Here is a 27199-nt window from a genome sequence, read left to right on the forward strand (position 1 = left end):
GCGGGACTGCAATAGGGTGAGTGTTTCAACAGAGGCAAGCGTGTTGCACCCCGTGATATCGCCAACTCGTGGCTATGAGCATGCTGGATGTACGGATTATGTACGTCCGTACAACACATCACCGCGGTAATTGTTCCGTGTCAAAGTTGATGGGACATGCGACGAGCCGCACGGACGAGGAGGAGCAGCGCTCTGTCATTTCTGACCACCGTTAACTACCAACCAGTCACTCACAACGTCTTGCATGCTGCGCAGACGGAAAAGGGTCACTATTCCGGTTAGCGTGAGCTCACCTAGTTGGAATCCGTACGGGGTACGGAGTAATCCGCACATGCGAGCATGCATTCATGTAATCCGTACATGCAGGGCAGCCCCGGACTTTGACCTGCAGGGGTTCCGACGATTCTCGGTCAAGAGCCAGGGGAGCTACACTACTGTTGGTTAGCGTGGCTCTGGGTACTCGACACTGCTGCGCTGTGTACGGTGCTAATAAGGTTCATTCAAAGGTCTCTTGAGCGCCTTCTCAGTCTGGCTCATTTCAGACATCGATCTGGAACCCCTGGACGATGGCAGAGCTCAGGCTAAGGTTCGACCTTGCACACCCCGGGTTATTATTAACGTTAGTGTAGCTTCCTCCTCGGTTATCTCGTTCTTGTACCAGCCGCACTCGGCCGGGTACTTGAAGCCACACTCTCCTCCGTTCGTTGCCAGGCCGTGTCCCGCCGGCCGAGAGCCAGCATCAGCTTTGTGTGCCTCGCCGGTACCCTCTTGACGACCGGGCCTCAACGAGCTCGTCACTATCCTGCCTGCCTAGCTTCTGTGTCGACGCGCTCTTCGGCCATTTGTGAACTGCAAGCCCGCCCATTTCGGTAGCCGCGCTCAGGGCGCAACGAGCTCGGGGTATCAACCAACGGGGCTGCGGGCTGGGGACGACGACACCGCCATCACCTCCACCGACCGGCCCGTTTCTTCCTGCTGTGTCGGGCGGGCGACGCTCCGACACCAGCAGGATGGACTACAGCACGAGTCTCACCGAATTCCAAATAAGAGCCATCAGTATCCTCGAACGCACCACCTCTGTCTTCTCCCTTATAGGGTGCATGGTGGTCATTAGCACCTTTACCTTCTCCAAGGCTTTCCACAAACCCATCAACCGGCTGGTTTTCTACGCAACATGGGGCAATCTCATGACCAATGTCGCCACGTTGATGGGTCGGTCCTTTATTGACGACATCAACCAGGCCGGGTGCCAGTTCCAGGCGTTCCTCATCCAGATGTATGTCTCCCCTCGTCGGAGAACCGCAGGGCTCAGCATATAACTGACATGCATCCCCCCAGGTTCATGCCCGCCGACGCTTTCTGGATGCTGGCCATGGCTGTGAACGTGCATCTGACCTTTTACCAGAAGTTCGATGCCCAACGGCTGCGAAAAATGGAGATTCTCTACCTCCTGCTCTGCTATGGGATCCCCTTCATCGTCGGCCTGGTCCCGATCTTTGTCTCTACCCCCGAGAAGGGCCGTATGTACGGAGACGCAACCTTGTGGTGTTGGATCTCACCCAATTGGGACATCTTCCGTATCGCCGTCTTCTACGGACCGGTCTGGTGAGCAACGGGGAACTTGTGTGGTTAGCAAGGGGTTAGAGACGTATCAACTGACGGCTGTGGCAGGATCGTCATGCTCATCACCTTCTCCATCTACATCCGCGCCGGGCGCGAGATCTACAAGAAGCACAAGCAACTGAGGGAGTTCAGCTTCAGCACCAGTCATCACGACCCGGAGCCCCTGCACGGATTCGACGATCCCTTTAGCTCGTCAAAAACCACCGAAGTCTTCGTCACCACCGAAGTTGTTGATAAGTCAGGTACCATCGATCTGACACCCCTGGGAGGCGGCGGCCGTCGTGGGTCGCAGGTCGCCTCGCCTCAGAAAGCATCCAAGGCAGCCTACTCTGTCACCATCTCCTCCCATCGCGAAGCCTCCAATAACAATAACAACAACAGCAACAACAGCAACAGCGACAACGACAACAACAACGACAACAACAACAACAATAGTAATATAGAAGGCCGGGTTCAAACAAGCATAACAGCCGACCCGAAGGGTGCCGCCAGCACTGCTCTCAACCGCCCCGCGACCAACAGCAATAACAAGAACACGAACAAACTCAGCACCATCACCAGCAGCACCGGCGGCCACACGGGAACAGGCACGGGCACGGGAGCGAACCCGCTCCGCCGGCGGGCGGCGTACGAGGCCAGCAACGCGACCTGGTCGTACACCAAGTGCGCCCTGCTCTTCTTCACCGCCATGCTGGTGACGTGGATCCCGTCGAGCGCCAACCGCGTCTACTCGGTCATCCACCCGGGCAAGGCCCTGCTCCCGCTCGAGTACATGTCGGCCTCGGTGCTGCCGCTCCAGGGCTTCTGGAACGCCATCATCTACTGCGTCACCTCGTGGGGCGCGTGCAAGATCGTCTGGGCGGACATCCGCTCCTGGTGGTCGCGCGTCGGAATCGGCGGCGGCGGCGGCGGCGGGAGGATGGGGAAGAAGGGGGCGGGAGCGCTGGATGGGCACGAGCTCGGCTACCACCAACACCACCACCACCACCACCCCGCGGGCGGGGGCGGCGCCGTCGGGCTGCATCTCCCCCGGACGGCCGGCTTCCAGAAGATGGGGGGCGGGAAGCGCGGGAGCAAGGCGAGCGAGTCCAAGTTCGAGTCCGAGAGCATGACGGAACTGGCGGGGAGCAGCCGACCCGGGTCCAGCCGCAGCCCGACCGTGGCGGGCTCTGCTACGCCGCCGCCACCGACCGAGGCGGCCAAGATGGGCGTGTAAACCTCTCTCTCTCTCTCTCTCGGTCTTCTTCTAATCGCGTTCTTCTCCCATCACTACTTATTTTATCCTATATCAATGTCCCGACATAGTCTATCCTTTACTACCACTACGTTTTCATATTATTCCCTAATTACAACTAGCAGCGTTGTCTTCACTATTACTCCCCCGCCTTCGTTTTTTTTCCCTGTTTTCTCTATTGTTTTGTACACTCTGTTCCTAATCTCTTACATTGGGTAGAGCAATCGCTCAGGCGGGTTGGAGTTGTCTCAGCTATGTTCACGTTGGACTTGAGGCTTATTTTCTGATGGTTTCGGGCAACGATGGTAACGAAACGATGATAGTTGGAAAGACAGATACCCCTCCCCCCCTTTTTTTTTCTTGTCTTTCTGGATGAAAACTTTGCCCAGGTCGAGATGTTCCCATTGGCCAGCATACCGGGATCCGGGAGCAGTCGCTGGTAACTAGACAGACACAAAGTGAAACATGCGAACGGGGAGTTCGGTCACTCAGCGGCGTATCCCGGGGTTATGTTTACATCGGCTCTGTTCCGGAGTGGAACACTCGACATAAATCGAACGCACGTTGCTTCATAGATCGGCGATCTACTCCTTATTGCTATGTACATACAGAGTAGTATTGTAGCTCCACAGTCAAGCGGTTTCGTGCAACGGAAATGAAGGTCGGCTTTCTCCCTGGTAGTTATATGGTTGCATCGGGGCCCCTGCTGACTGTGCCTGACGGGTATCCGGATGTGTCTGTGCCTGGCTGTGCCTCTGCGGGCCGATGCTTGCGACACCACGTTGTAACTACGGAGTAGTGTCCAGTTAAAAGACATGCGACGTGGGCGAGGGGGAGGATAGGAGGCAACGGTGACACTGTGGCCCACCTCTGTCGTATTGTCCCGACCGTTCGAGAAACTTGGCGCACCCGAGAATCCGGGGTGGGGGAATCTTCGTTTTGCCTTTTTTTTTTCCCCCTCCAGATTTCTTCGTCCCTAAATGGTTACCACGAGGTTCGATCGTGGCGTGCATGGCCCGTCCCTTCCCCCGGACTTGCGACATCTCATTTTTGCTTTCTGCTGAGGTAATATAGGTGTACAGTACGGGTTAGTTACGGATTACAGAGTAGTTAGATCTGATTGATTGGTGAATGGGATCCTGGATCATCGTAATCTCTGTTGGTCTCTGGTTTGTTACGGAGGGTGACATGCAATGCTGCACTCGGAGGTCGAAAACTGGAGAGGAGCAATGCAGTTGGTCCCCGCCTCCCCTTCGCTAGTGTTACTCGGTGTGAGATTGCTGTTGCTTGAGCATGTGAGCACGGTGGTCCCCTCCCTGAACAGAGTACCTTGTGGCGAACATACAAAGTACACTACTTCGAGTGGTCTGTGCATCAGGTAACAGCTTCGCAGTGGTTAACCCCGGCAAGAATCGGATTGGCACGAAGCAGCCTCCAATTTTGAGCTCTGCTCCTCTGTTTCGCCTCCAAACCCGTCGAATAGCCTCGGCTTTCGCATCCATTTCCTTTGCGCTCATTTCGGCGAGCAACCCCATCTGAGTTCGAGATATCCCTTCTGCTCTCTTGTTCTCCACTGCTCAATCCAGCAAACAGCGGAGGCTTCTTGGCGGAGAATTGGAGTCTGGGGAATCCGGGGTTCTAGGCCATCAATGGGATGATAAACGCGAATCGCAATGGTCCGTCTTTGATGCATGCTAAGCGCCTCGTCCATTGTACGTTGTGTTCTGCCCAGGCCAATGAAGGGCTTTTAAAGCGAGGTTTCCATGTTCCCATTCTAGAGTGAATTGGAAGGTGTTATGGCCGGTTCCCCAGGTTTTACGGTATTACTCCGTATAGGGCGCGTGCACACCTCAGCCCCGTCAGCCAAGACCGACTACCAAGAAACTACTCCGTATAGTTACCAGGTCAGGTAGCTCTCCTAACCTAAAAGTACGGAGTAGTGTAGGCAGTGCACCAAGTAAGCCCCATCTCCCCTCCGTTTCCCTTCCGTTTTCTTCCTCCCTGCAGAACCTACAGATGCCGCAGCGCAGCCACCACGAGGTTTTTAGTGCACTGGAGTGCAAGGAATCAACGGTTTGTTTTCCGAGCCGCGTCTCACGGACTCCCGCGGTCCAGAACCTGGCACCTCTTCCCGCACAGACATACGGCCGACTTTTAAAAACACCAAAAACGAGATATGCTGCAGATCTACGTGCAGTTCACGGCCAACACCACTCCATACTTTTTTTTTTTTTTTTTTTTTTAGATACAGACGCTTTCCCGGATGTTGGGGTTGCATTCGACCTACGACCCTCTGTCGACGACAAGAAGCAGCCCGACGTCTGTCAGCTTACCAATGTAGAGTAGCTGCACTAATTCGATGAGCCTACGCTAAGTCGGCCAAGAGCGTCCATTGAGTCTTGGAAATTTGCGGGGCTCGAGGCTTCAAAAACTTCGAGGAGAGGGGGATTGTGCCGACACAGCAGCTGGATCCGGACTTCTCCCCGTAACAAAATCTAATTCGCGCATGCGGTTGGTTCTCCCACTTCCCACCCCCCTTTTCTTTCCTCTACCGCGTCGACAATATCCGTCGGTGACGGCGGATGGCAGCCTGCAGCTCCGGGGCCCGTGGTTGTGGTTCTGCCGCTCTCGCTTCCCAGCCAAGGCTCTTCTGTAGCGGAGGGGGGCTCTTCCTTCCCTGGTCAGGGGTGCAGAACCCGAATTTGCTGTTACTACCGACGTATGTAATGTACATACGAAGTAGTTAAACTACACTACATTACTTGGCAAAAGGATGGAAGCGGGGAGAACGGGCCACGACGTAAGCTAAGAAAAAAACGATGATGGAAAAATCGCCGCGCTCTTGACTTAACTATGCTTCTGGGCATTTGCACGGTCCTCTGAGCACGCAGCGCACCATCTGCTACGCAGTAATCCGTACTCGGTAGTGTAACAGTAGTCACGCCGGAAAGGCCTGGTTCGTCCGCCAACATACCCAGCACACTGTTTATGTACGTTGGGAGTGTGAGTTCATACAGACAGACTACAGTAGGTACAGTACGGACAAGCAAGGCAGTACTCCGTAGTGTGTGTCGACATAGGAGGTAGTTATCCTACGCTGCGTACGGACATACGGAGGTACTATGTACTTTGCCCGGAAACCCCTGACCCACTTGCGCGGGGAACGATACACTACATTTTTTTTTATCGGGCCTTCTACAGTACCACCAACAGCACGGCCCCCTGGATCGTCAGCCGAAGGGTATCTCCGCGGTCTCTGCGCGGCCCGACTTAGCATGAGGGGGGAAAAAAGAAAAAAGAAAAAAAAAAAGTCAAGTCAACGAATCCACTGTAAGTGCAGCGGTTGGCTGGCGTGTTGTATTTACGAAGCAGTTGCCTCGCAGTAGACAAGGAACTTCCCACCGATCGGCGACGGCCCTTCTTCAAAGGGTTCCGAGCTCCGGCCGATTTGCCGGAGGGCGCTGACAGCAGCGTGGTTCCGTCGGCTTTGAAGTTGGCCCGTCGGCCGCCGAATGAACAACAGGGCGTACACTACTCAATACCGTCCGGTCCTCGGTTGTTCAAGTTGAGTCTGGCTTCTGTACACTAGGAGAACGGAGCAAGGCGGAGACGAGAAAACGCGACAGGAGGCGAGGAAATCCACTCCAGAGAAGTCTCGATGACGTTGCTTGGTTGGATCGAGAACTCTCAAGCCGTCCCTCATCAGGGGCGCCGACGGACGAAATGAACCGTGATTAGACCTCGAGAAGTCTACCACAGTAGATTTCAAGAAACGCTCTAGATCCACTCCACTCGTCTCGACCATCATCACCACCACCGGCACATCCACACCCGAGCCGGCGTCACTATGAATTTACTAGTAATACACCCCGCTGGGCCCTTCGCTAAGGTCTGCATACATACACAATCGTGCCTCGCAGTAGTGCGTGCGTGCGTGCGTGTATGTGCGTGTGGGCCTCCCCCCCATCCTTCATTACAAACAAACTCCACCCTCATCATCATCATTCATCATCCCTCTCGCTCCTCTCCCTTCTCCGCTCCTTAACCCCCCTCAACAACAGGCCCCTTCTCCTCCACCTTGACCACAAAGTCGAACCCGACCCTCAGGTTCTCGGCCCCGCTCAGCGCCCGCTCCACCATGGCCTCGCGCCGCTCGCAGACCAGCCGCCTCAGCGCGGCCACCAGGAAGCCGCCCAGCACCTCGACGCTCCACCCGGCCGGCACCAGCTCCAGCACCTCGACCACGTCGAACCAGCCGCCGAACCGCTCCAGCAGCGCCCCCGTCTGCGCCATCCTCTCGCCCTCGTCCTCGATCGCCAGGAACTCCGAGAGCAGGGTGCGGAAGAGGGCCGTCTGCTCCTCCCAGGTCGGCGGCAGGTCGCCGTCGCCGTCGCCGTCGCCGTCGCGCTCGCGCCCTTGGCGGCGGAGGTGTCGGCGAGTCGCGCCGGCGGTACCGGAAGGGTCGAGGGCGGCGCCGCCGCGGATGCAGTAGGATACGGCCGTGTCGTAGTCGGCCAGGCGGTGGACCAGCAGGTGTAGCGCCGCCGCGTGGTGGTGGGAGCGGGAGGCAAGGATGATGGATTCGGGGACGAGGAGGTAGTCATATTGAGCAAAGCCGTTGGCTGTGGCGCTCGTTGTTTTCGTTGCTGTTGTTTTCGTTGTCGTCGTGGACAATCCGTCCCCTCCGTTGACGGAGCGGCCCTGCGGTAATGATGTGCGAGATAGCGAGTCCTCGATGCGCGCGCGGATGGCGCCGACATCGTAGTCATGCCCGCCGCTCAGCAGTTGAAGGAGGCGTAAGCGGCTTTGCCAGACTTCGTTATTGGGCGGGGCGTTGTCGGCGAGGAAGCGGAGGTAGGTCGGTTTTGGCGGCTCGAGAGCGCGGTAGGCCTCGTAGGAGGCCGCGATCATGTCGCGTGAGGCGGACGAGGTCTGGAGATCGGTGATGACGATATCCAAGTAATAGGTGATGAGTTCGTTGACGTAGGCAGTGTTGCCCTTGCCGAAGACGAGATGCTCAAGGTAGTACTTGACCGCATCTGGGGCCTCCTCGCGGAGGAGGGCGACGATTTGGGTGTGTTCGAGTTTGGGAGCCTTGGCTTTCTCGTCCGTAAAAACCTGCACACCGAGCTTGGGATTGCGGCTCGCTAGCCACAGGCCGTATTCCTGGACTAGGGCTTGGTTGCTGATGTTGCTGAGGTAGTTCCTGACGCGCTGCTCGCCGTCGCCCAGCTCACCTCCTCTGTCTTCCTCGCCCTCGATGATGCGTCTCCATGTCCCTAGCACGTCCGCTGCCATCTTGCGGTGCTGATAGAGCCTGCTGAGAACAAAGAGGCGGTGATATGTCTCGAGCAGGTCCACGGCTCTGTCAAAACAGTCGACACCATGGTCGACGAGCTCGTACAGGTCCTTCCGGACCGAGCCGAGTTTTCCAGGTTGGCCGGCAGGCGTGTCCCGGTCGAGTTCTAGGAGCACCAGGAGCAGGGACGCATCCACCGTCCGGAATACCTCGTTTGGTATGCTGCCAAACCCCTTTTTCTTCCTCCAGGCGAGGAGAAAGCGCCTCAAGAACCTCAGGACATGGACAGGCAGCGAACTGATACCCTGGATGGCTAAACCATCCGGCTCAGCCGACATGTAGCTCTCGACGATCCTTTTGATACCGCCATAGATCCATATGCCTCTGCGGTTAACGACAATCTCGTTACGAAGGGCAGGTATTAGAGACAGGACGACCCTCGCGTCTAAGTCCCCGCCGACCAGGTTTTGCTCCATTGCTTCCACTTCGGCATCCGTAAGTGGCGGCTCTGGCGAGCTCAGGAACGTCGTAAGAAGCATTATGCTTGCTTTCTGCCTTATGTACCCCAAAGTCATGAACTCGAGCTCTGTTGTTGGTTCCCGATCCTTGATGGCGTCGAGCAGGGAGAGAAGCTGCCGTCTGTTCTCGGGATCTATGACTGCCGCTGTTTGCGGACTCTGATGAGCCGCCAAGTCCAGCACTGAGTCTAGCTGAGTGAGCAGCGGGTTTCGCACGGCCCACCATATGTCATCTCCGGCCCAAACGGCCAGGCGTGATGATGTCCTCGCCAGTCGCCGTACAAATTCCTCTCCCTCCTGGTTCCTGGTGGCTTCCCATCCAGGGGGCAGTTGCTCATCCTCCGACTCGGTATCCCGATCAAAGAGCTCCTGTTCCTGGGATAGCCGTTGTATCGATAGCGCTGTTCGAGAATCGCTGCTCTTCAGGGACGTGGTTGGGGTTTCCGTGTGCTCCTTGAAGGGCGAGAATCGCCGCTGGCACAGCCGCTCCACGACGTCCTCGAAAATGATGTCTTCCTTCTGGAGTAACGGCCGGACGCCGATAGGGGTGAAGGGTTTGGACTGGTCGCCTCTGACCTCCAGCCACCACTTTTCCGGCCCGTCTTCGCCCGCATTCGCGTCAAGACGCTGGATCTCGAGCCCGTGGTGCAAGCCGTCCTCGAAATCTCTGGTCATGGACGCAAGGACGTAGCCCTCCTCCCCGGTGCTCATGGGTGGGAGGGAGGAAGAGAAGTCGGCAGGGCCGCCGTCAACGGCAATCTCGCGCGGGTACCTGTCGAATTCTAGGGTAGGGCGTGTGGGGTCTCCGTCGAGGTTCACAAACATGCCAATGCCTGGTTCAAGGGGGCCAGTCCCGGTGACCAAGAGGAACTCTTCCGCAGTTGGAGACACAATATGCGGTTTCAGGAAGACAGACCCGGGCTTCGGAGACGGCCCCGATCGTACCGGAGGTGTCGCTGTCCGGTAGGGAGGCGCAGCCGCGGCTGCCTGAGTTGTCACCGGGTTCCCGTGGTCTCGTGGCGGCGGGGGCAGGGGTTTGTCTGCCGGCCCCGGGCTCCGCGAAGTCGGGGGGGCATCAGACGCCTGGAAGACAGGGTCCTCTGCTTCTCCAGGCCGTTTGTCATTTCTCCGCATTCCCGAGATGAAGTCTCCAAGGCTTGTGCTCCTAGAGTGGCCTGGGGAGTGGGCGGGGACACGGGCGGTCGCCGAGGACGCGCTCCTCGACAGGCCGCCATCGGGGACGCTGGCAATGTTCTGGGCTTGTCCGAAGGCGGCATCCTGCTGCGAATCATCGAGTGATGATATGGTCATGAGCGGGATCTTGAGCTGGCGGTCAATGTCCAACAGGACGTAGTTCCTGGAGTCTGCGACGCAGGCGATGGAATCCCTGCGCACCGACAGCGTGCTACCTGCGAAGTCAATTTTCTGAAAGCCGAGTCAGACGGAAGATTCCCAGACTTAGATTGCTCGAGAAGCATACCCGGATGACTCGCGCATCTTCTTCCCCGATTCTGACCACCTGTATCCGGCGGTTTAGCGACAAGAGAATGGTAACGCCGGCCGGCCTCTCGAAGCTCGCATCGCTGCCCTCGTTCAGGTCCACCCCGCCGATCCAGTTGCAGTTCCTGACCTGGGTGGCGCCAAACACGGGGCTCAGCTCGGGTAGCGAGTAGAAGGTGACGGTCCAGTTGCACAACACACAGGCCTTGGCCACGCGCGGCAGGAGGAGGATCTGCTGCACACCCGGGAGCGAGCCATTGAAGCCGCCGGCAGGCTCCGAGTATATGGGCGACAGCCGAGTGGCGAGAATGAAATTCGAAGGGCTGCTGGAGCCGCCGGGATCGCTGGGATCGCTGGGATCGGGAGGGATGCGGAAGAAGTGCAGGAGTTCTGAGGCGCTGGTGCCAACATAGAGGTTCCCGTCTAGAGTTCGATGGCAAACGCAGCGACTATCGGTTAGCGAGTGCTCCGTCCTGATGGCGACACGGGATCCAATGCATTGCATACCATAGTAGTCGACGCAGTTTATCTTGACATCCTCGTTTGTGCCGTCGGCGGACAAGGGCACGCCGCGAAGCAGCGGGCGCAGGGTGTAGGGACTAACGCCGGGGAGTGCTGCCGCCCTGCCCTGATTCCTCTGCGGGTCGGATGCCATGGCGCATCCCGAACCATGGTCGCCCGGCCGTTGAATTGAGGGCTCTTGCCTGGGGAGTACGGCACCCGGCGGGGAGGGTTCGAGGAATCGCGCGGAATCAGCGGGACGCGGGGCGTGCGTGTCGGTGTCGTCGAGTCTGGCGGATGGTAAAGGTCGTCGTCATGGTGCCATTGGCAGGACGAGACCTACTTGCGTGCGTACGGATTACAGTACAGTACCTTGGTGGAGGCAAGGGAAGCTCCAACCTTGACAAGGGACAAGGGAGCGTGGGTCTTTGCCGCCAACAGGCAGCGCTGCCGCGAGAGTGGGCTGAAAGCAGGCAGGCAGGGGTTCCAGCTCTCAGAAGGTGCCCGGACCTCCGAACTCCAGACCAACCGCAGTGGAGCCTTGGCGCCAACGTGAGTTGCCCTGCGGCCACCTAAACACGGGAAGTCGTCCGTCAAACCGTCGAACCACGTCAGGCGCGACACCTCAACACAACGCAGTCGGCGACGCCAGCCAGGTTGATGCCAGCCATACTCGAGAATTGGGTTCATCACATCACCGTTCACGGTAGACGCTCCGCATACGAGGCGGGGAGAAGGAACAAGCAATGGCCGAAAGGACCAGCTCAGACGCTCCCGGGGTCGGCACGCCCGCGCCGTCGTCACCAACAGCGCCCAGCACGGTCAACAAGTTCCAAAACGCCATCTCACAATGGAGGAGTACGTCGTGATTACCCATCTGTCATATTTTGTATCTTCCTCAGAGATCTAACGCTCACCTACCTAGGCCTTGACTTCACGACGCTCGTCTCGAACCTCGACAACACGGCATCCGAGATTGTGGCCTTTCAGCGAGACTCGACCGTGCAGAGGAAGGACTTGGCACAGAAGACCAAGGACTTCAGGAAGCTAGACGATGCCAGCAAGCTCTCCGAGATCAAAGGCTTGCTCAAGGGTATGTCCCGATGCTGCTCGGCTGGAGGACACATCTAGATGTCTGCATCGGTCCGAGACTGACCGAACAATAGCCTACCAGACCTTTATCGACCTCCTGACAACGCACTCCAAGTCAGTCAGCTCGGCCTTCCTGCAGGCTTACACCTCGCTCTCCGAGGCGCCGGATCCATACCCGTTACTCGAGGCCTCGGTGGATTCGATGCTCGTCTCGGAGGACACGCTTCCGAAACTTACTCGGGAGAATCAACATCTGCAGGACACCGTCTCGCGCTTGACGGCCCAGCTGGAAGATACAGAATCACGACTACAGGCAGAACGCGATACGAGGCAGAAGCTGGAAGAGACCCTCGAGAGCCGGGTGAAGGAGGTGGAGCAGTCGTGGACCGCCGTGGTAGAGGAGAAGAAGGACAACTGGGAGGCCAAGGAGAAGGCTATGGAGGAAAAGATCGAGAATCAGGAACGTCTGCTCAACGAGCTGAAGGCCAGCTACGAGGTCAACCAACGGCTAGGGAAATCCGACAACGCCGAGGAGGGCCGGGGCCAGGTGACGAGCGCTGAGCTGGAGATGGTGCAGTCGGACCTGGAGCGGACGAGCGCTCGCCTTGCCGAGGTTGAAGCTCGGAACGAGCAACTGCGTCTGGATTTGGCACAGGCCAAGTCACAGGTACCGACTCAAGCCACGGCGAACCTGGAAGACGAGCCTGCGTACATGCGGATAAGGTCCGAGAACTCTGCGCTCATCCGGAAGCTGGACGCGGCAAGGGTGGAACGAGAGAGTCTGAAGAGGGACTTGGATGCCAAGCTTCGGGGACTCGAGAGAGAGGTCGGGCTGCTCAAAGAAGAGAGGGACGGCCTCAAGGCCAAGGTGCAGAAGTGGAGCGACTACGACGACGTGAAACAGGAACTCGAGGTCCTCAAGAGCATCGAATTCTCGACCGGCGACGATGACGAAACGCGAGACGTCCCCGAGGACGTCCCCGGCTCCGCAGCCACGGGCAAGGGGGACACACTGGAGCAGCTGCTCTTGGCCCGGAACAAGAAGCTGAGCGAGGAGCTCACCATCCTGCGCGTGTCGCACCAAGACCTGCAGAGCAGGCTGCAGAACCTCCAGGAGGAGCTCTCCCGGACCAACGCCGAGCTCGAAAGATCGCAGAACCTCAACGAGAAGCTCGAGAACGAGCTCTCGAGCATCCAGGCAGAGACGGCCAACGTCTTCTCCTCGGGCGCCTCGGTAGCAGGCACGTACGTCAGCCGGTACGCGCCCTCGGCCGCACCGGGCCGCAAGGCGGGGCGGACATCTCCCACCTCGTCCATCATCAGCGGCTTCAACCCGCGCGACTCGGACGAGCGAGGGCCCGTGGGCGGCGGGTCGGGCATCCTGCCCATGATCACGGCCCAGCGCGACCGCTTCAAGAAGCGCAACGCGCAGCTCGAGCAGGAGCTCTCCGAGACGCACCGCACCGTCTCCCAGCTGCGGCAGGAGATCGCCGCGCTCCAGCGCGACAACCTCAACCTCTACGAAAAGACCCGCTACGTGTCCACCTACAACCGCGGCGCCGCGGCGACGACCTCGTCCTCGTCCGCCTACGCCGTCAACCCCAACCCCTCGAGCGTCTCCATCGTCTCCTCCTCCTCCTCCTCCCCCTCCCCCGCCACCGGTTCCGGGGGAGGGGGCGGCGGCTCTTCGGCCTCCCTGGACCGGTACCGCAAGGCGTACGAGTCCAACCTGTCGCCGTTCGCGCAGTTCCGCGGCCGCGAGTCGGCCCGCGCGTACAAGCGCATGAGCCTGCCCGAGCGCCTCGTCTACTCGGTCACGCGCATGGTGCTGGCCTCGCGCACGAGCCGCAACCTCTTCGCCCTCTACTGCCTCGCCCTGCACCTGCTCGTCTTCTTCTCCCTCTTCTGGATGGGCACCGGCGAGGCCGACCGGCAGGCGCTGGTCGGTACCACCGTCGGCGCCCCCGGCACGGGACCCGCGGCGGCTATGGCCAAGCATGCCCCGCCGTTGGATGGCGTCTGAGTGCGAATTTATATGTATATATATATATATATATATATATATATATATATATTTGAACGATAAACGTACAGGCAGCAAGGAAGGGTACCACGGCGTAGGGAAGGAGGGGTATGTGAGCGGTCATGAGACGCTGGGGGGAAAGGCATTCTGCCCCTTCTATCCCCATCCTCTCTGGAGGGGGTGTGAAGATCCTTAATGTGTACATGCATAGTGTAACTTGGATGTTGTATGCTTGTGTACGGAATACTTTTGTACGGAATACTTTGTACGTTACGGATATGAGTGGCTGGTTCCCGGGCCCGCTTTAAGCCCTTGTTTTGTCCTGCATGCATTGTCCGTATACGAGGCGTGCTCGAAGGGACACGGCCAGCCGTCTGTCTGGGCTGGCGGCTGCGGAGATGATGAGGCTGGGGCAATGGGCTCGGTCGCGTGCGTTCCGTGTGTGCCCCTGTGTCCCTCCATCATGGGAACCTCTGCCCGAGCGGATACCGGATGGATTGGCCCACGTCAACTCCTCACTGCTCGTGTAGTGTACGGTGTGGATTGGGCAGCATCGCCCGAGTCCGGGACACCACATCTCCCTCCTTCCCTTACCAGCAGTGTTTGTTGCTTTTTTTCCCCCTTCTTTCTTGCCTTTTTTGTTCTTTTGAACAGAAGAGTCATGATTTGCGGTTCTCGTAGGTCCCTCGAATTCCTCGGCAAAAACTGCCGGCTAGGTTGCCGAAGACTACTTGCCGCCATTGCCTGATGAGAGTGCGGCTGCTAGAGGACAGGGGGGAGATGGGCAAATCTAGCAGGGACGGGACGAGACGAACTCGACGCACCACCCGAACCTGGATGGGGCGCTATTCCAGACCGGGTAGCAGTATGGCGAGAATCAAGGGTGAGGAGGGGGAGAAGGAAGACTCGGAGTCCCGGCAGGCCTCCGGCGCGAGACAGAACCCTCCCGAGGCGTATTTTTTAATGCAGGGACCTCTGGAGGAAGGAATAGACCAGATTGGCATCGACGGGTTAGCTGAAAGACATCGCTGAGGGGCTGGCCGGGGGGGCTGGGGAAGTAGTCCGCACGTTGCAGACCGGGGATCAGAGACGCGGAATTAGCGAGGGGTCACACCGGGACAGGTGGGAGAGAGGAACGGGCTCGCTCGGAAGAGACGGCGTGACCTGGGCACCCTGGACATATTAAAGGAGCTCGTGCTGTCCGACGGAACACTGCCGATGCGAGTTTGCCGCTGCTCTACGGAGTAGCAGCGCTAGTCACCGGGTTGGTTGGCTCTTCCTGGAAGGTAAAACGAAGCCGTAACGAGAGTAGCACTGACTGACGAGATGCTGGGGACCTCTGAATGTCTCCGCCTCTGGCCGACGGCCACAAGGACAGAGCGAGCGATGCATGACGAATAGGCGCCGCCCTCGAGGGCCGAAACAGACACGAGCTTTGAGAGCGAGAGCAGGCGGGGCTTCTCTGACGATTTCCGTTCCGACTGATTACTCGCCCGTCTTTTTTTAAAAAAAAAAAATATTTTTTTTTTTTTTTTTACTTTTACTTTGGCTTGCGAGCGCGATACACCATCCTGTTTCGTACGCTGATGTCAGCGTAAACGGGTCCACGTCATCTTCTTGGGGTAGGAGAAGCTGAAACAGCGGAAGCCCGCCGCTGTAGGCGCCCGCAAGAGATGGGTGGGTTGAACCCGGTATCAGATGCAAGAGCGGGAAGCCTATGCACGAAATTATTCAGGCGGACACCGGGCCGCCGTGGACGGCCAGCGTCTATTTTTCGGACCTTAGCAGGCTCGCTAATGGGTAGGGTTGCCACATGGGAGATGTCTCGGCCAAGCTTTTCCGTTGTCCGCAGCTAGTTAGTGGACTACACGTGTTAGCGATCGCCTGTGGAGTTCAATGGCGAACAAAGGATCTCCGGTTGCATACAACTATAACGTACAAAGCTGTAGAGTTGACCAAGCGGCTGCTTGTCGAATGTTTGGTTAGGAAGCTCTCTAAAAAAAATGGTACGAGTTAGGTTACTTTCAATGTAAGAGGTTCTTCGAAAAATTCGCATGGATGATGGCGGTACCGCTGGAGGTGGTCGCTTTGTTGGAAACTTCGGCCATGGAGGCAGAGGCAGTATTGGCATGCTATGCTTCATCCTAACTAGTTCCTAAGCTATACTATAATGTACCCTGAAATGAGAGCTGCAGAAAGCGATCGGGGATCGGGTGGGATGGATCTAGAATGCCGCCACGATCTGGCTTGGCGGCGAGGGAAGGTGTGTGGTGTTCAGAGCAAATTGGTACTTTATTGCAGTACCTCCGTAGTGGAGGTTCAGAGGCCAGAGCGCCGGCGGCTAGAACTGTGGGTCGTAGCTTTTCTTGGGCGCGGCAAACAAAATGGGCAAAAATAGCGCAGCCAATCACAATGGAAAAGTCAATGGGTTAAATAAATAGTTACCTTGTTACGGCGGAGAAAATTGGCCCAATTTCCTGCCGTGGCTTTCTGAATGCCAAGCTTCATAATTTCACGCCCACTCTTAACATGTTGAGCACCACTGATATGCATTCAATCTACTTATGTTTGAAGATGAGGAGAGAAAGGGCAGAAGAAATCCAGAGTAGTCGACGATTCGACCTCAAAATCGGTGGCCAATGTCGGGATTATCCATCTAGGGTCCCGCTGTCGAGTCGAATGTGTATGTACGGAGGAGTATGGGTGGGCATGCGTCCATCTATCTGAACTTCGAGCTCGAGCACAAGGCCAAAAAAAAAAAAAAAATATTGGCAAACAGAAGAAGAGTTCATTCTCCGACACCTGCATATCTACCCTAGCTACGAGTCTGGCAATCGATGCGCCCGGCCACCCCCATCAAGCACATGTCTTGGGCCCAGCCCTGCTGGACAATGTGAAAATGTTCAAATTTCAAGGAAGTTTCCATTGAAGCCATTGGCGCATCGTCCCGCCGGTTCAGACAACCCCTCACCGCAGAGGGGTGCGTCGATGAGACCCGCGGAATAACGAACGTTACTGTGTAGAGCCATGTTCGTGCAACGGCGCTTGCGGCAGGGTTCTGGAAGACAGGGGTTGGCCAACCCCCTCCAATGAAGCCCACCCAGCCAGTGAGATCGCGGCATCCGCAGACAGGTGCGTGCCTCTTCCCACCGCCCTTGTCGCTCCTTGGGCGGCTGCCCGCCGGACTAGCGAACGTCTGCATTCGCGACCGCCGGAGAGAGCAAGGGCCGACGGGGCGAGAGCTATTCATGTGTGGCCATTGGGGCGGCTGGATGCGCCTTACCCGGCGCTGCCATGTCTGTATTCTTTGGTTCTCTTCAACTATAATAGCCAGCCAAAGTTCCCATCATGGCCGCCGACTTCACACGATGCGCAGACTCGCCCCCCAGGTATATCTTTCGTCCCTCACACATCATCTGGGCCAATCTCTCTGATCTTTGGCAGGTCGGCCTTCCGCTTCCATCTTAATCTTGGTTTCTCTTGGTCTCTCTCTTCTTTCTATACCAGGAATTGCTGGGTTTCCTTTCTGGGTCCGGGTGACACCAATATACATTCGAATATCAATACCCCTTCAAGAGCCACGAAACAAGCCATCTCCTTCCCGATTATCACCATCAAGACAAAAGAGTTGCGGCACGATGCACCCCTCATTACTCTTCGCGTCGGTGCTGGTCGCCTCCGCGTGTGCTGCCCCCGCATATCCCAAGTTCGACGCAGCCTCTAGCTTCCCAGACGACATCCGTGCCCTCTCCGACTACTTCAACCTCCTAGCCTCCAAGGTTCAAGCCAGTCGGATGCTGGACGTCGCACCGGTCTGCGACCTCTCCCAAGTCCCACAGCCAGCAGGTAAGCAGGCCAAACCCCTGCCCCCTCCCCCCTCTCCTCTTGTTTTAAGAGGGGGGGGGGGGGGTTTGGGGGGTTGTGAATGTCGAACAGAGCGCCCCGCTAACCACGCATACAGGTGCCGCCGACCTCCCGTCGCCGTCGGCCGGCCTCGGCCTGCGCCACATCGCGATCGGGAGGGGCACGCAGAACTACACGTGCGACGCCGCCACGCCGGACGCGGCGCCGCAGGCGGCCGGCGCCGTGGCGACGCTCTTCAACGCCTCGTGCCTGGTGGCGACCGGCCCGGACCTGGCGGCGGCCCTGACGCGGGCGGCGCTGCGCTTCGACCTGCCGCAGAGCCGGGCCGCCGGCGAGCGCCTGGTGCCGTCCGACCTGCCGCTGAGCGGGCTGCACTTCTTCGCCGACGCCACCACGGCGCTCTTCAAGCTCGACGTGTCGCCGGCCGTGCAGCTGGGCGAGCTGCCGTGCGGCAAGAACGCGAGCGTGCCCGCCCCGCCCGCCGACGCCGCCGCCTCCAGGGGCCTGCAGGGCGAGCCGCCGGTGCCCTGGCTCAAGCTCACCGCCAAGCCCGGCGCCACCGGCGGCCTGCAGGAGGTCTTCCGCTTCCAGACCGTCGGCGGCAGCCCGCCCGCCACCTGTCACGGCATGCCGGAGGAGTTCCAGGTCGACTATGCTGCACAGTGAGTTCCCCCTCCCCTCCCCTCCCCTCCCCTCCCCTCCCCTTGCTGTTCGCAGTTGTAAATGAAGAAGAGGGTTTAACGGATATGGGAATAGATACTGGTTCTATGCCAAGTAAAACGTCGCTAGGGAGACTGGAAGAAAAAGAAAGAAAAAAAATAAAGATAAGGCTCGGGTGGCTGTACATATCATCGTTTTTTAACGGAGGACATAGTCATTGATGCATGGGTGCGGGCGTTCCGGTGCTGGGATATTACTCGGGGTACGGGGTACTCAATGTTTTTTTTCTTTACTAGAATCTAGCGCTTCTGTTCGGGGTAAGCGAGTCTGCCTGGGGCAATGAAGCAGCCGGAGGGGTCGCAGGTTCAACCTCGGGTTGGAGAAACGGTTGCGCACTTGCTACGTCGTGCACATATTAAGTAGTCGATACAACAAAAAGTAATCCGTACATCCGTACAAATCTAGGTATTAATACCCCCTATTATACTTATAGCTAGGGGAGGGAGATTAGATACAACTATTGGAGCTGAGCTCCACGATGAGTACGTGTGTCAGTCTATGGTTAACACAAGACTCTTAAAGCACGTTCCGGGTCTTTTAGACGCCATTGAACCATGAGTGGCCCAAAATCTCGTTTGCAGTTGGGCGTTGTCTCGGGTCAATCTTCATGATGTGGCCGAAGAAATCGAGATCCTCCTGATAGATCATAGAAGAAGCGGATGACAGAGGGAATGGCTTATAGTTTTCTTCGAACTGTTGTAGTAACGGTAGAATAGAGTCGTCTGCTAGGCCGTGGAGCGCTTGCCTGCTAATAGGGCCATAGAAGTCGTTTTGGATCTGGAGGACTGCTAGGGATAACTGTGGATCGCCCGGAGGGGGGGGATTTCTTGGCAAGAATATATATCGGCCGGTTATAAGAGTAATGCCCTGTGGCTAGTATTAGAATGTTAAATACTATTATAATTAGAAATCACATACTGTGGCACCGAGCCCCCAGATATCAGCTTTGATTGTCCAAGGGATTCCAAGTGGTACCTCTGGAGCGCAGAAGAGTTCGGCACCGATCAAATGTCCTCCATCATTCGAGGGTGTATCTAGTGTAGAACAGTCACCCAGATCGCCGAGTTTATATAGAGCGCCGGCAGGGCTGTATTTGACAAGAATATTATCCGGTTTGATATCTATACGGCGATCAGTGCTAGTCCGTCACTTCCAGAGAGCAAACATTGCGTATCTAGGACACACCTGTGTGTACAATGTTCTTTTCATGTAGCGCAATAAGCGCTTGAACAGTAGCCTTAAGGGCACGCTTGGCCTCGGCCCTAGGGAGATGATTCGTCTTCAACAAGTTGAATACATTGTCGTCCATGTATTCGAGCACCAAGGAACGTGGATCCTTGACCTCATCGACCAGCTGGCGGATCGAGTCACACCCTTGGAACAGTCGGAGCATCCGGGCTTCATTTTCCAGGCGCTTTGCCGGTGCAGCCTTCACCGTGACTCTCTCTTGATTCGGACCACTGCTCCAACGTTAGAAAGAGGTTTATGAGACAACTAGCAGAATTACGTCCATAGCAAACCATGGCCCTCGCTGACGGTTGCGAAGAGAAGCAGTAATTGTATAAGAGGATCTTCTGCCCTGGAGTTCCTGGCCTTGTTCGAAGCGGAACATTGTCCTTATAGTGCCACGCATGGTGGAGCTGGTTCAAGCGTGAATCTCGGGCAAAGTCTTGTTTTGGCAAAGAAAGTGCTCTGGCAAGAACATTATTTTATCCGCATTCCGCTCTTGTCTTTGCAGCTTGGCCAGAGCGCACGGTGCAATCCCAAAAAAAAAAAAAGCATCTTATGCGCGTCGCTCGCCATGGTTCTCGGCCATCAGTTTGTTTTTCTCTCGCCGGACGTATGAAGACGTCCTGCACCGATGTGCCAATGATTCACCAATTACCGCTCCTTGTGTACTCATGACATGGCGCATATCTCCAGAAGGACAGTGCTGCCAAGGACAGCAACAGCCGATAAGATTAACTCTCCCAGTCCACGCGGTAGTTGTGCCGCGACAACATACAAGTGTTGATACCTTAACTTACAAGTCATTACGCGTAGTCGCGTCATTTAGTCACGCAACAGCTCACGGAATAATATTGTGCTGCCCGCCGCGAGCATATCAACTGACCATTTGGCTTGAGGTTTCCTGTCTCTGCCTTCGTTCTATAGTTGACACCGCTGCAATACTATTCTGATGGGCTCGTCACGGCGGAAGTGGGGCATTAGCTGATCCGGGGAGCGGGGCATTAATGTGAGCAACAGCACGTTTAGTTACTGTGTAACGTTAACTAATTGTTAACGGGACTCGAAGCTTTCGCGCCAATTCGAATTAGCCTATCACGTGGGGCGAGTCTCTGGGGTTTTCTCAGCCTAACAAACACTTGAAAACGAGGCAACACCGACGAGCTTCACACCGTCAACCAGTACACGAGCAGAACACGGGATTTACTCCGGCATTAATTGCGCAGATTACCAAGTCAACTACCTGGCTGGCCCGGATAGGAAGGAGACGTAGGCTATTCCCTGTTTCTTTTTCCTGTACGATATGGGAAGAGGACAGCCTGCAATCTCGCCCCTCCTCTTGTCCCGCTTCTGTTCTTCGTTCCGATTTTCGTCCGCGCAGATTTGGGTTACTCTAGCAAGATTCCCTGACCTTTGTGTGCAAGAAATATTCCCTCGGCAACGACGCTGGGCGCACAGTATATGTACACCCCAATCAGTCACTCAAGCAGTCAGAAACAGAAGGCTGGGATTGAGGATACCGCCATCGTACTCTCAACCACCAGAACGGCACCCGAATTGGACGCCCCAGGACTGTGTCTATCTTCCCTCGCTGGTCACTAATCGAAGACCGGTCTCTGCGCCACCTGACCAGGGGTGGATGTTGTCCACAATTGGCGTGTCTGATCCTGATCAGGAGTCAACTGCGCTCTTTCCCCGACGGAACTCATCTCTCTCGACTTTGGCGGAGATGGACCAGAACCAACCGTGGAATTGGTTTCAGGGAGGTTGGGTGGGTGACGGACCACCAATATCTTGTGGCCATTATCCATTTGGCATGCAGTATCACCTGCCTTTCAACTTCGATCCCAGTTGGATCCAGCCGATAACCCAGCACTCATCCCCTCAAACAAGCCAGTCCCGCCAGCAACATGATGGTAGAGATAGGGATTATGGCCGGTCCGACCGGGCAGGCTCTCAGCGAGAATTCTTCCGGGCGAGTCGATCGCGTCAGCACACCGACGGCAGAGGCCAGGACTATTCGCCGTTCGGTCGGACAGGCTCCCAGCGCCCTCCCGCCCGCCAGCAGAATCATGCTCGGAACGAGCGTGCTGCAGACCTTTATCGGCCACCGTCCCGGTTCTCTGATACCCAGCGCAACCAACAGGAGCGGCAGCACGAGGGCGGAGCTTGGGCCGACCGAGGGTATCGCTCACGCGGAGGGCGCCAATGGGGCAGGCGATCTTCCTCGCCTGAGCGCCCCCAGCCGCGGCGGGCTCCTGCTTCGTCATGGGGAACCGCGGGCAACCCACCTCCGTCTTTCCCCATGGACAACCCGGCCGTGGGCCCGTTCAGCTCGACTAGGCCTCTCTGGCAGAGCAGCGCAAGGGCTGACACGACCTCACACTCAGCTCAACCGAGCCGTCGCCCCCCCGACCTCGACAAGACCGGCGGCGATGCCGTCCGGAACACCACCACCAAGGTCGGCAATAAGAACGCCCCCGCGCGTGTGGCCGGGCGGGCCAACACCAACACCAACAGCGACCGCCGAGGCAACGCCCGGCCGTCTGGCCCCCCTGTAGGCCCCGCCCCCATCACGGCGCCCTCGGCCGCCTCGGGCGGCGTCCCGGAGCCGACGGCCGAGTACCTCGAGCGCGCGTCCCAGGAGGCTCGCCGGCTGCCGGCGCCCAAGCCGACGCTGGTCGTGATCGACCTCAACGGGACGCTGCTCTACCGGCCGCACAAGCGCAACCCGTCGCGGTTCGTCGAGCGCCCGCTGGCGCGCGCCTTCCTCGAGCGCTGCATCGACAAGTACCACGTCGTCATCTGGTCGTCGGCGCGCCCGGAGAACGTCCGGCGCATGTGCGCGCAGCTGCTCTCGCCCGACTACCTCGCCCGCGTCGTCGCCGTCTGGGGCCGCGACCGGTTCGGCCTGACGGAGCACGACTACAACCAGCGCACCCAGTGCTACAAGCGGCTGACCCGGCTCTGGGAGGACCCCGTCGTCGCCGCGTCCCACCCGCGCGCCGCCGAGGGCGCCACCTGGAGCCAGGCCGACACGGTCCTGATCGACGACAGCGCCGAGAAGGCGCGCAGCGAGCCGCACAATGCCGTGACCCTGCCCGAGTTCGCCGGCGACCTCAACGAGAACCCAAGGGTGCTGCCGCTGGTCGAGCAATACCTCGATGCGCTGACGATGCAGCTGGACGTCAGCACGTACATCAAGGCCAATCCGTTCACCATGACATCAAGCATCCAGGGCGAGCCCGTGGCTCTCGTCAAGCGGGGGGAGAAGTCAGGGCAACCGCCTCCTTCCTAGAGTTCGTTTAATCAATTTGTTCTAGGACACGCAACAAGCGCTGTATGCATCTTAGTCTGGTGTTCTCGGAAAGAGACACACACGATACCATGATACCCTTTACCCTGGAAGTTCGTTGTTCAGAAATAACGGTCATGTTTCCAAGACGCTTCTCGATATCACGAGGCAGGCGTTGTCATGGGTTATTTCATTGAGCAACAAGCCCGCAGACGCGGTAGCTAGTGTCTATTTCATCGAGTCATTTCCGTACTCGCGTTGACTACTGGTGATATCAAAAATCACAACAAACCACCAGCGGACCCAGATCCCACTTGATTCCCAGTCCATTCTCGTTCATCAGTCATGTCCCATGGTCTAGCACGCTGCTACGACCGGCCTGTCATGCGTTCGGCTTATTCTGAATTTATTTGAAGACCTTGCCGGCGGCGTGGGGGTACTCCTTGCCGTCGACAACGATCGGCTTGTCCCACGACCACTCCCGCTCAACGTACTCACGGTCCTCGGGGTTGGAGGGGTCGAGCTTGATGAACTCGTAGCTCTCGTAGTCGGGAGCCACATCGAAGACGGGCTTGTACTCCTGGCCGCGGATGACGAAGGCACCCTGGATGATGGAGTCGTTGTTGGTGCCATACACCGAGGCGCAGCCGAAGACATACTTGCGGGAAGCCTCGAGACGGGTGTTGAAGCCGCCGATGAGGTTGTTCGACATGAACGTCAAGGTGAGCTCATCGTTGTACTTGTACTTGCATTTCCAGATCGAGTACTCCTCGAAGTTGACGTTCTCCCAGAACCACTTCAGGGCGACGGGGGTGTCGTTGTTCGAGTAATAACGCTTCCACTCGTCAAGAGCGAAGGTAGGCTTGGGCAGGGCCTCAAGAGGATGCTTGGGCTTGGGGGCCGGCTGCTCCTGCTCCTCAGCCTCGGGCTTGGGCTCGGCAGCCGGCTTAGGAGCGGGCTTGGGCTGCTCAGCCTTCTTGGGAGGGACATTGGTCAACTTGGGGGTATCGAGAAGTGCGAATGGAGGAACGACAGCCGAGTAGATGGGCTGGTTGTAGACAGTCTCGTACCAGCGCGAGACGTTGGGGTTCTTCTGGCGCCACTCCTTGTCGAAGAAGTACTCGAAGCCACGCGAGATAAGGCCGGCGCCGAAGATATCAGCAAGGGTGATGCGCTCGCCAACGAGGTAGGTGTTGTCGCGGAGGTGGGCCTCAACGACTGCAACGACCTCGGCAACAGCCTTCGAGGCATCGTCCACAGCCTTCTTGTTGTAGGGGTCGCGGCCGAGGAGAGGACGGAACCAGTTGCCGAGCTTGGGCAGTACCTCGCTGTTGAAGAACGACATCCACCTCAGGATGGAGGCATAGCTACCAGTGGTATTAGCGGCGCGAGCCGAGGAGGTTACGGTCAGATATCGCAAACTTACTCCTGCTTTGTCTTGCCCAGGAGGGTGGTCTTCTCGTTCTGCGAGGTGACTTGTGATACTTGTCAGCTTGGTGACCGGGTAACGTACAGGCAATGGGAATACAAGCAGGTGAAAAGGACAGTCAGAAGTTAGAACTATATCAACAACGTTGTGTTCAGATAGGGATAACTGTTATTGGAGATGTCTCGGTCATCATTGTCACGGGCGGGCCACCTCAACCAAGGTTGCCATCGCGGGAAAGCGGGGCAAGGGCGGTACCCAAAGCAGAGCGGAGCAAATATGCCACACATACCGTAGACAGCGATGGCAATGCACTCGGTGAGAACGAAACCATCGGCGCCGACGAAGGTCGGGACCTTGTGAAGGGGGTTGGCCTTCAGGAAGTCCGCGCTCGGGTTCTTGGTGTCGACCTCGACCTCCTCAAGCTCGAGGTTGTTGGCCTTCGCGACGGCGCGGATGGCCGTAGAGCGGGGGTTGCCCTGCGTAACGCGCAGCGAGGTCAGCAACGGCGCCCAAAGAAGGAAGACAAATGCTCCTAGTTCATTATTCGACATACCGTGTAGGTGTAGAGCTTTCCGAACGCCATCTTTGCGCGCGATTTGGCAGGGAGCTGATGGTCGAGGGGCGGAGGGGAGTCGAGTCGGGCAAAAAGAAAGCACTTCTTGAGAGAAAAGTCAATCACACAAAATTTATGTGGCGGGGTAGTTGAGGTGGGGTCAAGCTTCACCTGTTTTGAGTGGTTGACGGCAGGGAGTGCGGACGGACCATAATCTGGCTCGAGCTTGCAAGGCATCTGGAAAAATTGCTGCGCAATTGTTCCGCTCAAGGGTCGCAGCCAGAATGCTCCCGTCCCCTGGCTCCCGATGATTCTCCTGGCGCGCGAACCGCGATCATGACGGTGGATGCCCACGCGGAATGATGGCATCTTCTTCGCGACAGGGACTCATCTCCGCTCTCCGGGGCGCCTCTAAGGCCCTCAATTGCGGGCACCGGCAATCGCTCGAGCAACAATTCCAGTCCCTGCGGCTCGGCTCATCGATCGTCTCGGGAAGAAGGCACTTGTCGACCGAGTCGGGTGCCGGCGAGCAGCAGGGGCTCACTATCACCGCCGCCAGCGAGATTGAGATCAAAGAGCTGGCAAAGAAGTACAAAATCGCTCAACATGCCCGCGCAGTGCCCGTGTCGCCATCCTACTTCTCACGCACACCCACGTTCAACGACCGGTACCTCGCTCTTGAAAAGCTGGCCAAGACATATGCCAATTTTCCTGTGGTTCCAGCCGCCGACGCCGAGCGCGTTGCATGGAAGACGCTGGCAGATCTGAGGCAGTCGTTCGGCGAGCCGGTCAAGGCGACCGAATACGTCAAGTGTCTCGCCATCGTCAAGAGGCTACATCAGATTCACCCCGACCTCAAACCGGAAGCGGTAACGACCGCTCTCGAGGACTTCAAGCGCGATGTGCAGGGCTTTCACAACGTGCCCACTCCCATACCCATCGACAGGTTCGGGCGAGCCCTTGGTGTCGGCAAGAGAAAGTCCTCGACCGCCAGGGCGTTTGTGGTCGAAGGGAACGGGCAGATTTTAGTCAACGGCAAGACGCTAGCAGAATATTTTGGTCGGGTTCACGACCGGGAGAGCGCCGTCTGGGCGCTGTATGCGGCGGACCGGATCGACAAGTACAACGTGTGGGCGCGGGTTGAAGGAGGCGGCACCACAGGACAGGCAGAAGCGCTCACGCTGGCCATTGCGAAGGCCCTGCTGGCTCACGAGCCCGCCCTGAAGCCCGCATTGAGGAGAGGTGAGTGGCAAATCGATCTGGGCAGTCATTGCAGGCTTGTGGGCTTCGCTAACCTTATTCAGCCGGCTGTGTCACCCGCGACCCGAGAAGAGTGGAGAGGAAGAAGCATGGCCGTGTCAAGGCAAGGAAGCGTCCCACATGGGTCAAGAGATGATTGTTGGTTGGATGTGCCATTGTGCGCTTTGGTTTGGCATGGACAAGCGGAGCCTTCTCTCGGCAATGAGGCTCGCGTCTATGTCGGTCCCCTGGAAGCGATTTTCTGTAACAATCTGTACCACGGTTGACTGTACAATAAATACTACAAGGCATGGAGCTTTCCAGATCGGCGTCTGCGGCTGAGCTGTGCCGAACTCGGCAGTCTTCTCGAAGTTGGATCTGAGTGGATGAATCGGAGCGGCATGGCCGAAACGGTCTCAGGTGTGGCGGGTAGTTGAAACGGATGTGAGGGCAAGCTGTCAGGACTACGGGAGTACTGCCCGCATAATCCTAGCCCGGTATATCCTGCGCGGCGGGACGAGACAGATCACGCATTCGACCCGGTAATGGTTGGCAAGTCGTAGTCCCAAGACCTGGACCGGCGTCGGCAGCAACAGAACACGGCGGTTGACACTGCCGGGATAGCCTGCAAGGAACACGGCTGTCCCATGACAGGGCAGGTTATCATGCCCACACCTGTCACGGGCGGCAATGTGTTGCTGCGTTGTCGAGGTTGATCATTACATCGAGTCACCGCTCTGGATGAAGGCATGTAGGTACACAGCACCGACATTGTAGCGCCCCGAATATGCTGAGAGGCGCGTCATGCAAACAGGGTACGCATGCACGCTGCATCTCCTGGAAGCCCTGCCCACGAGCTTCCCACTCACGGTACCGAGTATCAGACTTATCGTTCAAAGCCCAGCGCCTATAGCCTCAGCCAGTACCATCTTCTGTGAAGCGTCAGCCAGCCTGGGTAAAAGGAGAGTGCTCTCGAGGACATAGACAAGGAGATGCGGCGTATCGAGAACGGATTATGTCTCCGAGTGCTTCGGGGCACTAGCACGATGGGACCTCCAAATGCAAAGGCCCATAGGTTCCCA

The 27199-nt window shown here is 57.5% G+C and overlaps 9 protein-coding genes across 9 annotated transcripts; 5 read left to right on the forward strand and 4 right to left on the reverse strand.

Moving 5' to 3' along the window:
* Nucleotides 1–1010: 1010 nt before the first annotated feature.
* Nucleotides 1011–2839, forward strand: P884DRAFT_276990 (uncharacterized protein; the record flags this gene model as incomplete). The annotated part of the gene is made up of 3 exons (XM_069443028.1): nt 1011–1276; nt 1339–1605; nt 1672–2839. The coding sequence occupies 3 exons, from the start codon at nt 1011–1013 to the stop codon at nt 2837–2839; spliced, it is 1701 nt and encodes a 566-aa protein (XP_069298011.1).
* Nucleotides 2840–6898: 4059 nt separating this feature from the next.
* Nucleotides 6899–10829, reverse strand: P884DRAFT_299105 (uncharacterized protein; the record flags this gene model as incomplete). Its single annotated transcript, XM_069444670.1, has 3 exons — nt 6899–10099; nt 10155–10597; nt 10682–10829. The coding sequence occupies 3 exons, from the start codon at nt 10827–10829 to the stop codon at nt 6899–6901; spliced, it is 3792 nt and encodes a 1263-aa protein (XP_069298012.1).
* A 408-nt stretch (nt 10830–11237) lies between these two features.
* On the forward strand, nt 11238–13795 carry P884DRAFT_222204 (CASP C terminal-domain-containing protein). The gene is made up of 3 exons (XM_069439514.1): nt 11238–11533; nt 11601–11768; nt 11842–13795. The coding sequence occupies exons 1-3, from the start codon at nt 11422–11424 to the stop codon at nt 13788–13790; spliced, it is 2229 nt and encodes a 742-aa protein (XP_069298013.1). The 5' UTR covers nt 11238–11421; the 3' UTR covers nt 13791–13795.
* A 3436-nt stretch (nt 13796–17231) lies between these two features.
* P884DRAFT_241783 (uncharacterized protein) lies at nt 17232–18787 on the forward strand. Its single transcript, XM_069440239.1, has 3 exons — nt 17232–17636; nt 17752–18316; nt 18411–18787. The coding sequence occupies exons 1-3, from the start codon at nt 17429–17431 to the stop codon at nt 18430–18432; spliced, it is 795 nt and encodes a 264-aa protein (XP_069298014.1). The 5' UTR covers nt 17232–17428; the 3' UTR covers nt 18433–18787.
* P884DRAFT_241785 (kinase-like domain-containing protein) lies at nt 18788–20017 on the reverse strand. The gene is made up of 4 exons (XM_069440240.1): nt 19886–20017; nt 19560–19834; nt 19293–19495; nt 18788–19241 (listed from the first exon to the last, which is right to left on the reverse strand). Exons 1-4 carry the CDS (start codon nt 20005–20007, stop codon nt 18912–18914), a joined length of 930 nt encoding a protein of 309 aa, XP_069298015.1. The 5' UTR covers nt 20008–20017; the 3' UTR covers nt 18788–18911.
* A 737-nt stretch (nt 20018–20754) lies between these two features.
* P884DRAFT_258581 (uncharacterized protein) lies at nt 20755–21501 on the reverse strand. Its single transcript, XM_069441253.1, has one exon. The coding sequence runs from the start codon at nt 21410–21412 to the stop codon at nt 21200–21202; it is 213 nt and encodes a 70-aa protein (XP_069298016.1). The 5' UTR covers nt 21413–21501; the 3' UTR covers nt 20755–21199.
* Nucleotides 21502–21906: 405 nt separating this feature from the next.
* On the forward strand, nt 21907–22899 carry P884DRAFT_198487 (HAD-like domain-containing protein; the record flags this gene model as incomplete). Its single annotated transcript, XM_069438144.1, has 1 exon — nt 21907–22899. The coding sequence occupies one exon, from the start codon at nt 21907–21909 to the stop codon at nt 22897–22899; it is 993 nt and encodes a 330-aa protein (XP_069298017.1).
* Nucleotides 22900–23039: 140 nt separating this feature from the next.
* Nucleotides 23040–25131, reverse strand: P884DRAFT_291538 (uncharacterized protein). The gene is made up of 5 exons (XM_069444105.1): nt 25050–25131; nt 24879–24983; nt 24615–24801; nt 24323–24371; nt 23040–24263 (listed from the first exon to the last, which is right to left on the reverse strand). Exons 1-5 carry the CDS (start codon nt 25113–25115, stop codon nt 23303–23305), a joined length of 1368 nt encoding a protein of 455 aa, XP_069298018.1. The 5' UTR covers nt 25116–25131; the 3' UTR covers nt 23040–23302.
* A 44-nt stretch (nt 25132–25175) lies between these two features.
* Nucleotides 25176–26713, forward strand: P884DRAFT_222219 (mitochondrial 37S ribosomal protein uS9m). The gene is made up of 2 exons (XM_069439515.1): nt 25176–26120; nt 26183–26713. Exons 1-2 carry the CDS (start codon nt 25238–25240, stop codon nt 26272–26274), a joined length of 975 nt encoding a protein of 324 aa, XP_069298019.1. The 5' UTR covers nt 25176–25237; the 3' UTR covers nt 26275–26713.
* Nucleotides 26714–27199: the final 486 nt, after the last annotated feature.

This window comes from Thermothelomyces heterothallicus, assembly GCF_042370625.1.
Source record: "Thermothelomyces heterothallicus CBS 202.75 unplaced genomic scaffold P884_scaffold_9, whole genome shotgun sequence".
In the NCBI taxonomy this organism is placed as follows: domain Eukaryota; kingdom Fungi; phylum Ascomycota; class Sordariomycetes; order Sordariales; family Chaetomiaceae; genus Thermothelomyces; species Thermothelomyces heterothallicus.

Excerpts from the sequence above, each read along its gene's own strand:
- P884DRAFT_241785 (XM_069440240.1), bottom strand. The coding sequence starts at position 20,007 with ATGCGTGGCACTATAAGGACAATGTTCCGCTTCGAACAAGGCCAGGAA. Across the intron at positions 19,835-19,885 it reads CGAGGGCCATGGTTTGCTAT|TGGTCCGAATCAAGAGAGAG; the intron begins GGACGTAATTCT and ends ACGTTGGAGCAG. Across the intron at positions 19,496-19,559 it reads AAAGAACATTGTACACACAG|ATATCAAACCGGATAATATT; the intron begins GTGTGTCCTAGA and ends ATCGCCGTATAG.
- P884DRAFT_222219 (XM_069439515.1), top strand. The coding sequence starts at position 25,238 with ATGATGGCATCTTCTTCGCGACAGGGACTCATCTCCGCTCTCCGGGGC. Across the intron at positions 26,121-26,182 it reads GAAGCCCGCATTGAGGAGAG|CCGGCTGTGTCACCCGCGAC; the intron begins GTGAGTGGCAAA and ends AACCTTATTCAG.
- P884DRAFT_241783 (XM_069440239.1), top strand. The coding sequence starts at position 17,429 with ATGCACCCCTCATTACTCTTCGCGTCGGTGCTGGTCGCCTCCGCGTGT. Across the intron at positions 17,637-17,751 it reads CCAAGTCCCACAGCCAGCAG|GTGCCGCCGACCTCCCGTCG; the intron begins GTAAGCAGGCCA and ends CCACGCATACAG. Across the intron at positions 18,317-18,410 it reads CAGGTCGACTATGCTGCACA|ATACTGGTTCTATGCCAAGT; the intron begins GTGAGTTCCCCC and ends ATATGGGAATAG.
- P884DRAFT_291538 (XM_069444105.1), bottom strand. The coding sequence starts at position 25,115 with ATGCCTTGCAAGCTCGAGCCAGATTATGGTCCGTCCGCACTCCCTGCC. Across the intron at positions 24,984-25,049 it reads CCGTCAACCACTCAAAACAG|AAGTGCTTTCTTTTTGCCCG; the intron begins GTGAAGCTTGAC and ends TTTTCTCTCAAG. Across the intron at positions 24,802-24,878 it reads GAAAGCTCTACACCTACACG|GGCAACCCCCGCTCTACGGC; the intron begins GTATGTCGAATA and ends CGCGTTACGCAG.
- P884DRAFT_258581 (XM_069441253.1), bottom strand. The coding sequence starts at position 21,412 with ATGGATAATGGCCACAAGATATTGGTGGTCCGTCACCCACCCAACCTC.
- P884DRAFT_222204 (XM_069439514.1), top strand. The coding sequence starts at position 11,422 with ATGGCCGAAAGGACCAGCTCAGACGCTCCCGGGGTCGGCACGCCCGCG. Across the intron at positions 11,534-11,600 it reads CGCCATCTCACAATGGAGGA|GCCTTGACTTCACGACGCTC; the intron begins GTACGTCGTGAT and ends TCACCTACCTAG. Across the intron at positions 11,769-11,841 it reads GATCAAAGGCTTGCTCAAGG|CCTACCAGACCTTTATCGAC; the intron begins GTATGTCCCGAT and ends ACCGAACAATAG.